Source organism: Tupaia chinensis, unplaced genomic scaffold (genome assembly GCF_000334495.1).
Source record: "Tupaia chinensis unplaced genomic scaffold, TupChi_1.0 Scaffold000627_1, whole genome shotgun sequence".
NCBI classification, from domain to species: Eukaryota; Metazoa; Chordata; class Mammalia; order Scandentia; family Tupaiidae; genus Tupaia; species Tupaia belangeri.
Window position 1 is genome coordinate 478,220 of NW_006160147.1, and position 13,627 is coordinate 491,846.

The following is a 13,627-nucleotide window of genomic DNA, read 5'->3' on the forward strand; positions in this document are numbered from 1 at the left end:
GCCCCGTCTGCTGGCCAGGCGGGGAGCCTTGGGGCTTCTGGGGCAGAGGCTGGCGGGCAGCAGACGTCGAGGGGCGCTCGGGGCCTACTTTGTCTTCCAGGCCTGCAGCGGCCGCGCCCTGCCTGGCACCCCCTTTCTCTTAAAGGGGAGTCGGCCGGAGGTGGGCGAGGTCCCGCTTTCCAGAGCGTTTCCAGCCTGGGCAAGGGTGGTTCGCCCGCTTTCCGCGACACAAAGCTGCACCCTCCATGAAAGAGGCAGATCGAGGCTTTTTGTCCCTGAACCCCGTCTCAGCATCTCTGGGCTGGGCCCTGTCCTCTCGAGGATGCCCAGCGGGCACTGACAGCTGTATTCGGGCCTTAAAAGCTCCTTCTCGTTCTGTGAAGCAGTTTGTCCAGACTGCTTGTTTAGGGAGACGGGCCTGAAGCGAGGTTGCTGTTTGAACTTGACTGCTGAGTTGAACTAGAGTCACCGTGACGCCAAAACAGGCACCATCGTGATGGGGGGTAAAGTTTTCTTCAGGAGAACGGATGGCGGGTGCTGTGGGGCCCCTGGAGGAGTCCTCGGTGACCCCCCTCGTAGGAGCTAACCACAGGCCTACTGCTGGGGCAGGGGGGCATGGAGTACTGTTCACCTGCGGGCTGGACCCTGCTAGTCCCAGGCCGCAGCACAGACTCCAGCTAGGGGGACACGCTTCTGGGCTTCATTTTCAAACGTCCTTGCAGATAGTCGTCTTCGCTGAAGGCGAACACATTAGTAATATCAGTATCAGGGTGTTTGCCAACCCTGCCCAAGAGCTGGGTGACTCCCAGTCATCCCACAAGGCCAAGGTGGGTTAATTACGGTCCTAGACCAGTATGGCAGTCTGGCTTATGAAGCGCCACCTTCCCAGTCTCTGCCCTTTCTAAGCGTCTCTCTTCCTCCTAAGGAGCGCGTTATGATGCTAATGTCCCCCAAATACATATGCTGAGGTCCTCACAGGGACAGTATTGGGAGGTGGTGAAGTCATGAGGGTGGGGCCTTCATGAATAGGATTAGTGCCTTTGTAAAAGAGGTGAAAGGAGCCCAGCAGGTAGTATGGTGGTTAAGGGCATTAGACTCCCCATGGCCCACCACAGTTCAGGTCCCCGACCTCATTCTCCCTCCCTCCCTCTCTCTCTCTCTCTCTCTCTGTTCCTCTCTGGTCAAATTTAAATAAATAAAATAATTCTTAAAGAAACATTCAATTAAAAATAAATAAATAAAAGAGAGGAGAGAGAATGTGAGCATGAGTATAGGCCAATCCACACCTTGGCCACCATGAGGGGACACAGAGAGGAGGGCCTGCCTGTGAGCAGGAAGTGGGTCCTCACCAGACTGCAGGCCCCTTGCTCTTGGCCTTCCCAGCCTCCAGAACTGTGAGAAATCCTTATTCCTCATTAAGCGCGTAGGTCTCGCTATCTTGTTACGGCAATCTGAGCAGACCAGGACAGCACACGTCTGTTTCCCTTCCTGAGTGGACTGCCATTTTGCTTTCCATGGAAGTGCTGGAAAGGTGTATATCCCAGAGGGAAAGGTTTGTGGCCTGTTCTCAGTCTACAGAAGCTCTTCTCTCTCTAGTGCTGCAAAGAGGCCCCAGAGGCCCAAGAAGAAAATGGAAAGAAGGAATGGGCCAGTCTTTCAAGATGTCTTTATTTTCCCACTTGGCCACTTTTCCAGGGCTTGTGTCCTCTGAGCTTCGAATCGGGGTTGAAGTGACAGAGCCTGGGAGGGGAGCCTGGGGGCTCTGTGGTTGCTTCCCTGCAGGCTGCGTCTGAGCTGAGGGCAGGACTAGGCACTTAAGAGCCCTCCACCTAGCTTCCTAGGCACAGCTAGCAGAGCCTCTACTGGGCTTAGGGAAGGTGTAGGGGCAGGCAAACCCATCCCAGGGCCATAAGGCAGGGGGAGGCAGAAGCATTAGGAAAATCAACCTCAGTCTAGCACTCATGGTCTGTGAAGGGATGCCGTGAAGGAGGAGGCCCAGTTGCTCTGCAGGATCCAGCTCCTGGGGGCTTCCACAGAGAACTGGGATCCGTGAGGATGACATGGTACTCTACCTTCATCCTCATCTAAAGATGGGATAGGAGGGGACGGGAGCCCCTCTCGGATTCAAGGAAGTATTTTGGAAGCTTTCCTGGGGTGTATAGTTCTGCTCTGGAAAAGATCTGGGGAAATTGAGGTGCTGCTGAGAGGGAAGAGGAGAGTTAGCCCTCTGGGGTACATGGCGAGGGGTCCCAGTGTAGTCTGAGCCCGAGTCTGCATGAGTGGTTATAACCCTGGTTGTCTGTGGAAACACCAGGCTCTCGGGTGTGCTCTGCAGACGCGGGGTGTGGAAGGAGCCACAGGGTTGGCTACCGAAAAGCAGTCTCAGCTCTCTCTTCTCTCCTCATCCTGGGTACCTCGCTATCCTCTGAGGCCGTGGGAGCAAAGTAGAGAACACTGGGCCTCCCCAGAGAGGAGCTGGGGTGCATGGGAGCAATTATGGAGGCAGGGGCAGCCCTCCTGGCCTCTGAGTGGTCCCCACATGTTCCCTCTTCCCGAGATGTCAACAGGCCTGGCAGCAGCTGTCGCCTGCTCTTAGGACACGTGTGGAAGCAGGGGGGATCTGGGAGCTGGTTCTCTTTTTCTAGGGTGCTGTCCAGCCCTCACAGATGTGTGGTGGGGGAACAGAGCATCCCTGCTGGGAAACTGAGAATCTGACTGAAGTCAGGACCAGACTTCGCCCAAGTCTTGCATCTGGCCTGTGGGAGCACCTGGGTGGAGGACGGTCTTGGGATCACTCTCTGGCCAGCCCCAGGAAGGAGATCCAGCTGGAATGGTCTCTAGGAATGATTCTCTGGTTGCTTTCTTTTACGGCAGCAAAGCACTTTACATCCAGGTCCTAGACAAGGCAGCGGGGGCCCTGAGCTCCTATGCCCGCAGCGAGTGCTGGCTCCTAACTGAGTTCAGACAGACTTGGGAAGCCCCTGTTACCCATTTGCAGCCTCTAGAAGAAGCAGAGTGGCCTGCAGTGAAGACTCGGGGTCTAGCCCTCATCCTTGCTGACGTAGGTTCCTGTGACAAGTGCCACCGAGGAGGCACCCCTTCCCCATGCCTGTAGGAGGTTCCCCCAGATCGCATGACACACTCTCCCCAGATCCACCGTCCCAGGCCTGAGGGGAGGTTGGCACCTGGGCTGGTGGAGGGGTCCAGGGTCAGGGACTGGGCTCCTTGGGCAGCTGGGCTGCATAGAGGGCCAAAGTGTGGTGTAGGAACTGGTATTGCTCCGAGGTCTGGATCATGCCCCCTCTGCAAAGAGAAACACACGGCCATGAGCGAAGGAAGTTGGGCGCTGACTGATGGCTCAGGACATACATCCTCGTGGGCCTGGTGGGAAAGTTCCAAATTTTCCAAAGACCATGCCAGTCCTTCATAGGACCATCCTCTCTGCTTCCTCCTCCTCCTTGCTGCCCTCAGGTTCCCCCGAGAGGGAAGCCCCTCTGCCCTTTGCTAGGGCTGAGCCCACGGCTGGGCATGCCAAGGGGGAGATGCCCCCACTGAACCTTGGTTTCCCTAACCCACTCAGCTCCTGGAGCAAGACCAGATATCTGAAAGGAATATTCTTGAACCTCCAGTTTTTCTCTTCCCAATAACTTAAAAGTAACAACACTTATTCATACATCTGTATAGTAGTTCCTGTTTTCCAAAACACTTCTGGGCAGGTTAAGTCATTTCTCACAGCAGCTGTCTGGGACAGGAGCTGTCACCTCTCCCTAGATAAAGAAATGGCGGCTCAGAGAGATACCAGCTTCGGAAAGCTCACGGAAAATGAGTACTATGAAAAAACTGAATTTCAACATTCTCTGCAACAGAGTCAACTTGTACTGTAATTCCATTTCTCCAGAAATTCTTTGAAGTCCCTTTGTGCCAACTCTGTGGAATACACTACAGAGCGTGACTCCTGGTTGCCCTGTCTGCAACCCCAGTGAGTTTCCGCATATCGCCTACATCTGGCTGGTGTCTAGAACCCACCAAACTCTACTTCTCAACTTGCCCCTAAGGAGAGAATTTGGGAAAAGCAAAAACAGAAAGAGTGAAGGCTCAGAGCAATTTCACAGAGTGGCATATTTTGTTCTAGGCCCTGAGGCTAAAATTCCAGATAGAAGGACCAGCAGTTAGTGTAATGGCTATGTCGCTGGACTCCCATGTAGTCGACTGTGGTTCAAGTCCTGGACTGGGTGACTTAAACTCATGCCGGATGCATGATCCCAAGAGGAGAACGGAGGAGAAGGGATTGCGGCGTGGCCATCCCCCCCGGGGAGTGGTTTCTCACTTTCTGTCTCTCTGTCTTTCTGGTGAGCATACCACCCTACAGCAAAAATCTCTCCAAAAAAAAAAAAAAAAAAATCCAGATAGAGATTCTCCCTTGGGTATTAACAGCAAAATAAATAACTCTTTAAGCAAAAGGGCCTTATTTTTTATCAAGCAGAAAGTGCTTGATGGTGGTGCGTCCCCACGTGCTCGGCGCCCAGGAGTCACCTGTGCCACTGGTCAATGTTCTTGGTCTTATTCATACCCCAGACCCACCTGTCAAGCCGCAGCTGGCACACGATGCCCAGAATGTCCACTTCCCCTCGGGCCTGCAGCTGTTGACAGCCAATCCGAGTGGCAATGAAGCAACCGGTCCGGCCAATCCCTGCACTGGAGGTAGCCGGGGAGGGGGTGGGGAGGTCACAGGGGGACAAGGAATGTGGAGGCTGGACTCCAGAGTATTTTGAGAAGGGTCCCAAGGCCCCTCCATCTGGGGGCTGAGGCTACGGGGATGGAGAACTGTGGCAATGTGTTTGGTTCCACCCCCTTGGGGTTCTGCTGGGGGCAGGTGGCCGGCCCTGGAGGAGCTGTCATTTCACACTACCTCACTGTAAGCCTATTTGTTCCAGGTCATCTCCAGTCCCTGTGGATGCTTTGATGATCTCTCTTCTGCTCAGTAGTCTATAGTGGTTTCTATAGTGGTTTCCAACGGTCCCCTTCTGTGGGCCAGCCACCCCTCGGGCCCCCTTATCTAACTGTGACTTCCTCCCAGCTCAGTCCCCCTTCCTCAGCTGCCCACACCAGCCCCTCTGCTTCCTACTGGTTCCCTCCCACACCGTCTTCTCTGTGTTCTGCGAGATCTCGCCCTCTCTTTTAAAATGCTCTAGGGCTGGGAACCAGCAGTTAGCGTAATGGCTATGTCGCTGGATTCCCACGTAGTCAACCGCGGTTCGCGTCCCGGACCGGTGGCTTAAAACTCACGCCGGGCGCATGTGCATGCGTGCCCAAGATCCCGAGAGGAGAATGGAGGAGAAAGGATTGTGGTGTGACCATCCCCTCTGGGGGTGATTTCTCGCTTTCTGTCTCTCTGTCTCTCTCTGTCTGTCTGGCAAGCGCACGCGCCCTATAGCGAAAACCTCTCAAAAAAAAAAAAAAAAAAAAAAAAAAAAGCTCTAGGGCTGTCCCTTCTGTTGCAAGCCTTCCCGTGTGAGCCCCTAATGGAAGCCAATAACGACCCCCAGCCTGGTGTCCAGCGCCATCTGGGGCGTGCTCATGAGCCCCCGTCTGTCCTTGTGGTCTCTGTGCCTGTTTTATTTAGGAGTTGTACTCTCAAATGGTCTTGTCTGCAGCCCTGTGCCCTGCATCACGCATCTCCCCAGCCCAGCCCAATCCACCTTTCACTCTGTAGCCAAAGGATTCTTTTAAAATGGCAGATCCGGGCCAGCCTGTGGCGGGGTGGTTAAGGTGGCTGAATCCCACATGGCTGACTGCACAGTTAGTGTCCCAGAACTGGCAGCTTAAGAGACATGCCAGTGCATGTACACACATGCTCAAAATCACGGAAAGAAAAATGGAGAAGGGATTTAAGCATGACCATTCCCCATGGAGGTGTGCTTTCTCACTTTCTTCCTTCTTTCTTTCTTTTCTTTTCTTTTTTTTTTTTTTTTTCTCTCTCCAGCAAGTACATGTACCCTCTAGCAAATATTTAAAAAGAAAATAAAATACTTGCTGGCAGGTGGTATGGTGATTAGGGCGCTGGACTCCCACATGGCCGATTGCAGTTTGAGTACCAGACCTGGTGGCTTGCTTTCCCACTTTCCCTCTCTCTGGTCAAAATTAATAATAATAATAACAAATAAAATGAAATAAATCATTTCCAAAACATAAATAGATAAAATGGCAAATCCAAAGGTCTCAGCCAGTCCGACAAGCCCCTCGTCTCCCGGCCTTCCCTGGCTGCCCAGGCTCATTGCTCGTCCTGCCCCTCACACATGACCTCAGGCCCACTCTCTTGGTCGACTCCAGGAATGTATCAGTTTAACATTTCCCCTCTGGCCTTGCAGATACTGGTCCATCCACCTGGAAGGCTTTCCCTCTCTCCTCTTCATTTGGCTCATGCACCTTTGAGGTCTGAGCTTCACTCAGATGGCCTTTTCCTTGGAAAGTCTCCTCTGGCCACAGTCTGGGTTAGGCTCCTCGTGCTGCCCCATCGCAGCTCTCGTCCTACTGTCTCGTATTCAGTGGTGTGACCTGCTCTTTCCCACCAGACACCCCCACCGGGGAAGAGATCACACTGTTTAAGCATCTAACCCTGTGCCTAATAATAATAGGCTTTCGATACATATTTGTTGACGGAATCAATGAGTTTGTAACAGCAGGGGCCATGCTTAGCTCCTCCCCAGCAGACTGGGAGCTTCCTGATATTCTGCCCTCTCTCTGGATCATGCCTCGCTGTGCAGCCCAGACCTCCAGGTTCTGCATAAAGGAGGGATTGAGAACAGGGCACTCACTATGACCTAGTGAGGCCCGTCTGAGTAGGAACGGGGCATGCGTGATGGTGTCCTGCTCAGATCCCTTCCCAAGAGAGGCCCAGCAGGCAGGGGAGGAGAGCACATCCCAGACTGTGGTGGAGGGAGAGCCACACACCTGCAGTGTACCACGATGGGCCCCGTGTTGGCCGCTGTCTCTGGGCTCTCCACCTCGGCCATCAGGCGCAGCAGAGGCCTGGCTGATTCCGGGGTCTGGTGGTCAGGCCAGGCTGAGAAGAGGACGTGCTTTACTGACCGGCACTCCTGCTGGTACTAGGACAGAGACAGGTCTGAGAAGCAGGGATCAGGGCACAAAGGAGTCTGGCAAAGTTTGGGAATACCCCGTGGGAGAGTCACTGACTCAGGGCAAGCAAGGCCAATCCTCCCCAAATTGGTCTCCGAAATGCTAGAAGCAACATTGTCCTGGAAGAGGGGAAAGGCCCAGGTTCAAGTCCTAGCTCTGCCTCTAACAAGCACATGACTTTGGGCAAAACCCTTAAACTCATTTTCTTCCCCAAAGAAATGGGGCCAGTGATGTCTCATTGGTTTACTCCTTGGTTTGGTCGGAGGAGAACGAGTTGGTAGAGAAATGCCTTGAACGCTGTTGAAGAACACCCAACAAGGAACGGCGTGTTTAGCGCACGTCTGCATGTGTTATTATCATACACCTCCATCAGGCCTTCTCATCGCTGCAGTGGGGCTCCCCATTCTGCCGTCCCCACCAGCCCTGGCCACCGCGCACAGATAGATGGCACTTCCTGTTGGTTCCTATTTGGTTTCTTGGCCCTGCCCTTTAGACTAGAGGCTCCCTGAGGACAGTGCCCAGTGTGTCTTTCCCCTGTGGCTCATGCACTTCTTTAGATGGGCGCTCAGGAGGTGTAGATGAAAAGCCCCTGGCTCCTGAGCTCCTGAGCTGCTGGGGGAGGCATGGCTTCCCTGTGGGCAGCTGGCCTGGGGGCAGTACCTGAATGGTGAGCCTCCGCACAGTGTACTCTGGGTGCTCTTTCACGTCCTGGACGCGGATCCGGAAGGGTCCATAGGTCTCCTCTTCTGTGGGCCAGTAGTGAACACATTTCTAGGAGGGAGGGAGCTGGGAGTCAGAGGGGAGGATCTGTCAGAGTGGAGCAGGGGCCAGCGCAGCAGAAAGGAGGTGGTGTCCCCTTCCCTCCTCCCATCCCCACAGGTTCCCGCTTGGAGCGAGTCAGCAACTGGCCCTGGCTCTCCGGATACTGCCCCCTGCAGAAGTGCTGCCCCATTCCATATCCGGGCTGCGGACAGCCTCACTGGAGTCTAATCTGGGGAGTTTTCTGAGAGATGTGAGCTGGCTAGCTGTAGGTGGTCTCAGCAACCAGGAGGCCTGTGGTCCTGAGCAGTCCCGCGTGTGCAAATGTGTGGGTGGTGGGTGAGGGCATAGTCCTTTCTCAGCTCACCCAGGATGGCTCCGCCTCCTACCTCCTTGCCTTCCCGGAGCTGAGTGAGCATGACAATGAGGGATACTTCTTCTTGCCACACCATCTCCCAGAAGTCCGACACGGTGTTGGGCATGGGGCCCTGCGTGGCGATGTAGGCCTTCTCCTGCCCACCATAGCCCTGGAGGAGGGGGGCAGCTGTGAGAGGAGAGCTGGGGACCCAGCCTCCCCAGGAGCAGGGATCCGGCTGTGAACACTCACACGGAGACACTCACAGGCACAGAAGCCCAGAAGCCAATGGGTGGAGAGGACGAGTGCTGGACTGAGGAACATTTCAGTTAAAATCTCTGCTCTGCCATTTCTTAGCTGTGTCACTCTAAGCAAGGCACCCGGCTTCTGCTGGCCTCAGTTTTCTCATCTGTAAATTGGGCGTAATGTCTATTTTGGCTCAGCCACGGTGACGCACAGGTAGAGCCACTGTTTGGGAGGCTGGAAGTCATAGGGGAGGCCTGGATTTAGTCCCTGGGCCAACCTAAGGTGCTGGATGACAGGCATACAGTGGGGAGTACCTGGGATCTGCATTCCTGGAATCCTAGCTAATTGGGAGGCTGGGGCAGAACTATCGAGACACCACAAGACTCCACCAAAAATTTTTCTTTCTTTCTTTCTTTCTTTCTTTCTTTCTTTCTTTCTTTCTTTCTTTTTTTCTTTTTTTTTTTTTTTTTTTTTTTTTTTTTTTTTTTTTTTTTTTTTTTTTTTTTTTTTTTTTTTGAGAGATTTTTGCTTCAGGGTGTATGTGCTTGCTGGAGAGACAGAAAGCAAGAAATCACCCCCTCACCCCCCAGAGGGGATGGCCATGCCACAATCCCTTCTCCACCAATCTCTTCTTGGGATTTTGGGCACACATGCACACACGCCTGGCGTGAGCTTTAAGCCACCAGGTCCAGGACTTGAACCACAGTTGACTACATGGGAGTCCAGCAATGTAACCATTATGCCATCTGCTGGTTCCCCAAATTTTCTCTTTCTAATTAAAAAAAAAAAGTATTGTGCGGGATTATAATGTGGATTACATCCATCCTGATACTGAGTCAAGAGCTGCTGTGTCTAGATGTTTTTTTCCTTCCTTCTCTGCTGCTTTCTTCCGTGCAAAGTGCATTACAGGGCTCAGTATTTGTTGAAAAAATGTTTCACTCTTAAGTATTGCCACTAGATATTTAGTAGCAAAGTACAGCCCACTGTCTCCCCTTCAGCAACCTCAGCTCTTGCCTTCTCTCATCCAGCAGAGGGACCCTTTTAAAGAAATGAGGGCGTGTCCTAAACCATATCATCCAAAGGTTGTCCTTTCCATCCTCGAGCTCTCTGTGGGGTCCCTCGACAGCACTGTGATGTATTGTCAACAAGGCGTCTTTCTTAACCAACCAAATGCTGCTTTGTTTGGCTCCTAAATCAATAAAGCATGTTAAAAGTTGGGAGGGGGCGGATGAAAGTGAAACCCAGACTTCTGGCCTGGAGCAGATGGTCGGTCACATTCCTCACAGCCTCCCTGGCTAAGGGCTTTTCTCTTCTCTGCACTCCTGACCATTGCCCTCCCCACTTGGAGCTACCAGAGAGCGCTGCTTCTACATCTGCCTAGAGCTAACAGAGTTGAGACGCTGAGAGTTCAAGGACCACCTCGCCCTGCAGTTCTTATGGCTTGACATTAGGGAACCCATCTCCACAAAAGAGGGGCTCCTCGTGGGGCAGGGGAGGTGAGAGAGGGAGGGAGTAAGCACGCGAGATCTGAGAGCTCCGTTCGTGCAGGCATCTCCCGTGCCATGCGGATCTCAGGAACAACTGGCCCTCAGAAGCTAGGGGTCGGGTTCGGTGATGCGAACTCCCCAGTGGGCAGGGGCGGTGCAGAGCCAAATCAACAGCCTTGATGATGGAGCCATGAGGAAAGATTTCGGGCTTGAGTCTGGAGGTGCCTCCACACACCTGTGCATGCATGCCCGCAGCTGGCTGAAACCGGGAGTAGGCCACGGGAAAGACCCAGGTGGGGGTGCTGCCCCTCTCTCACACATGGAAGAAATAAAATTAAAGCAACAAAAGCAACAAACAAAACCCAGATGCTAAGTTCCTGCCAGGTTTAGAGAGGGTCGATGTGGACGGGTTGATAAGGGTAGGTTAAAGCGACTTGGTGGCCTTGGGGTCAGCTGGCAGCGTGGTGGATCCCACATGGCCAGCTGTATGGTTCAAGTCCTGGACCTGGTGCTTGAAAAATACTCCGGGCATGTGTGTGTGCAAGCCCAAAATTCCAAGAGGAAGATGGAGGAAGGGACCGTGAAGTGGCCGTCCCCCTCAAGGGGTACTTTCTCACTTTCCCTCTTTCTCTCTCAGGTGAGTATATGCGCCCTGTAGCGAGCAAAAAAAAAAAAAAAAAAAAAAAAAAAAAAAAAAGAGATTGGTGGGTTGTTCTAAGACATTTTTACACTGATGCTTGGTTGGTGTGTTGGGGCCAGTTCCATGTCCCTCCCCGCTTGGCAGGGCTGTGGGGCAGGGAGGAAACCCCGGCACCTGAGCCGCCAGCTGCAGGTGGAAGGTATTCTCTGACATCTTCAAATACAGGCCCCCCGCACCACCCCTGCACCACGCAGCCGGCCACTCACTCGGATATAGTTGGCATTGATGTAGTCTCCGTCCTCCTGGCTCTGTGCGCGGCCGAGACAGACTCGGCTCTGGGGATCTAGGAAGTACAATCAGAGGATGTCAGATCCGAAATGTGGCCAACCAGTGTGGACGCTAAGAGGACGAGAAAGAGAGTTCCCGTGCCCATCACAGTACTTTGTGTAGAGAAGATGATCTGGGGGCCAGCAGGTGGCATGGTGCTTGGGGTGCTGGACTCCCACATGACTGACCATAGTTTGAGTCCTGGACTTGGCGGCTTGCTTTCTCACTTTCTCAAAGAGCGACAGATATCTGATAGGGTTTTGCCATGTCACCATTCTCCTGTCTCACCTCCCCAGTTATTAGGACTGCAGGTGCACACCTTTGAGCCCAGCCTGTTTAGATTGAGCTGGGAGTTGGATTTGGCCTCAGCCTCTGAGCAGCAGCATATTGGTAGCTCGTGCCATTGTGACTGAAGATTATTTCTTCAGATGGGTGTTTGTGATGTTTTTTGGTGGTGTGGGGATAAAAACTGATTCAAAATGATTTTTATTGCCTATTATTGTATTCTTTTAGGGGAGAATTTTTTAAAAGAATAATTTAATTTACTAGTATTAATTGTTAATTTGACCAGAGAGGCAGAGAGAGAAAGGGAGCAAGAGAAAGCAAGCTGCCCAGTCTGGGACTTGAATCACTATCTGCCATGTGGGAGTCCAACACCTTAACCACCATACCACCTGCTGGCCCCCAAAATAAAATCATTCTTTAAGAAAAAAAAAACAAAAAAGAAGGTGATCTGAGGCCTATCTCATTATTTTATGTGTAGAAAATAGGGAGCCACAGAGTGTTTTTGAGCAGGAGAGTAACAACCAAAGCAAGAATTTGGGAAGCTCAGCTGAGTAGGATGGGCTGTGTAGGGTGAGTGCTGTACAGGATGGGCTAGGGAGAAAAGTGAATGGACCAACAGATACCAAGTAGGAACGCACTGTAATAGTCTAGCCTCAATAGGGTAGGGGCAGCAGGTAGCATAATGGTTAGGGTGCTGGACTCCCACATGGCCAACCACGGCTCAGATCCGGCGGCTTGGAAATCACACCGGGCACATGTGCATGTGCACCTAAGACACAAGAGAATGGAGGAGAAGGGATTGCAGTGCGGCTGCCCCCAACCCCCGGGGGGATTTCTCACTTTCCCTCTTTTTCTCTGGCAAGCACATGTGCCCTATGGCAAAAACTCTAAAAATAAATAAATTAATTAAAAAAGATGAATAAAGGATAGAATAGGATTGTACCAATAAGAACGGAAAAAAAGACGCTGTGGAGGAAGAATTTGTTTCCGATGGCGAATCTGGGATTCAGATGAGTAACTTGTCTGAGGTCACACAGTGGCGAAGTGGGACTAGTTCTCGGATTTCACTCAGCTGCTGGGCATGCTGGCCTCTCCCCGGAGTGTAGAGATTTCTCCAAATCAAACTCAAACAGGGATGAGGAAGCTGCCTTGAAAGGAGAGGAGAGGAGCCTCTTGCTGTCCCTGTGCCAGCCTGGTTGTGGACGGGGCACCTCAGGGTCCAGGGGAATCTCAGGCAAAGGGACCTATCCCCGCCGGTTGGTGGCCTAGAGCAATGCTACACCTCCCCACCCATGGGTGAGTGCTGAGCACCCTTGGGCTGCCCAGGTGGGCAGAGGCCAGGCTAGAGGGTCAGTGGGAGGCAGGCCAGTGTGGTTGACTGACCTACGATCTCAAGACTGGGAGTCGCTGGAGGTGGTTTACCCAGGAGGGGTCGTCCTGGTGGGAGAGGAACGGAAGAGAGCCAAGAAGCCCCGGAGAGATACGAAGGGCTGGCAGCTGGCAGGTCAAGCCCTCCAGCCTAGGTCCTCCCCTCCAACCTGTCACTGCCCTGCCTCCATCTGCATCTCTCGCTTTTTTTAAAGAGAGATTTTTATTTTTCTATAGGGCACATGTGCTCACTAGAGAGACAGACAGACAGACAGAGAGACAGAAAGTGAGAAATCACCGCCCAGGGGAGATGACCACACTGTAATCCTTCTCCTCCATTCTCCTCTCAGGATTTTGAGCATGGACGCACCCATGGCCACCGTGAATTTTAAGCCACCAGGTCCTGGACTTAAACTGCAGTCGACTATGGGGGAGTCCAGCAACCTAACCATTACGCCATCTGCTGGTCCCTCCATCTGCGTCTCTTAAAGCCCCCTCAGAAAGCCACACCAACTGTGTGACCTGGGGCCAGTTATGCGACTTCTCCACCCCTCAGTTTCCTCATCATAGAACAGCATAACACCAATGTCATGGGGCCACGGTGAGCCTAGAGTTGAAGGAGTTAAAGCAGAGCCCAGCCCAGGGCAGATGTCTGATAGAATTGTGGCCGTGACCACGGCTCCTTCTCTCCCGGCCAGGCCGTGGTATTTCTCTGCTCAAAGGAGATGCTCCGCCTGAGGGGGATCTTTCCTGGTGAGGCTGAGCCTCTGGCCTTCTGCCCTCCGAAGGGACCCAGCCCCAGGGACAGGGCCCACTTCCGAACCCGCCCCCCCCAGTCCTTACTGGGCAAGATGGTCTTGTATCGGTCCTTGGAGGCGTGGCCAGGGATATCCAGGTCCTCAGGACTGACGAAGTTGGAGGGGATCTTCTGGCAGGGGGAGGAGAGGAGTGAAGAGCCAGTGCACCTTCCCAGACACCCGCCCACCCTTTTCTAGTGCGGCTGCCTCTGGCCCGTCCGTCCGG

At 53.1% G+C, this 13,627-nt stretch overlaps 1 protein-coding gene across 3 annotated transcripts in view; it reads right to left on the reverse strand.

Annotated features, from left to right (window-relative positions):
* Positions 1-1,653: 1,653 nt before the first annotated feature.
* The window catches only part of PTPN7 (protein tyrosine phosphatase non-receptor type 7), a 15,625-nt gene continuing 3,651 nt past the window's right edge, over positions 1,654-13,627 (reverse strand). For all 3 annotated transcript variants that reach the window (XM_027776005.1, XM_027776003.1, XM_027776004.1), the window contains exons 5-10: positions 10,891-10,967; positions 8,286-8,423; positions 7,798-7,908; positions 6,952-7,106; positions 4,582-4,695; positions 1,654-3,303 (exon numbers count right to left, since the gene is read on the reverse strand). In XM_027776005.1, the coding sequence (XP_027631806.1) occupies positions 3,210-3,303; positions 4,582-4,695; positions 6,952-7,106; positions 7,798-7,908; positions 8,286-8,423; positions 10,891-10,967 (689 nt within the window). In that variant the 3' untranslated portion in view covers positions 1,654-3,209. The remainder of the gene's footprint in view (positions 3,304-4,581; positions 4,696-6,951; positions 7,107-7,797; positions 7,909-8,285; positions 8,424-10,890; positions 10,968-13,627) is intronic.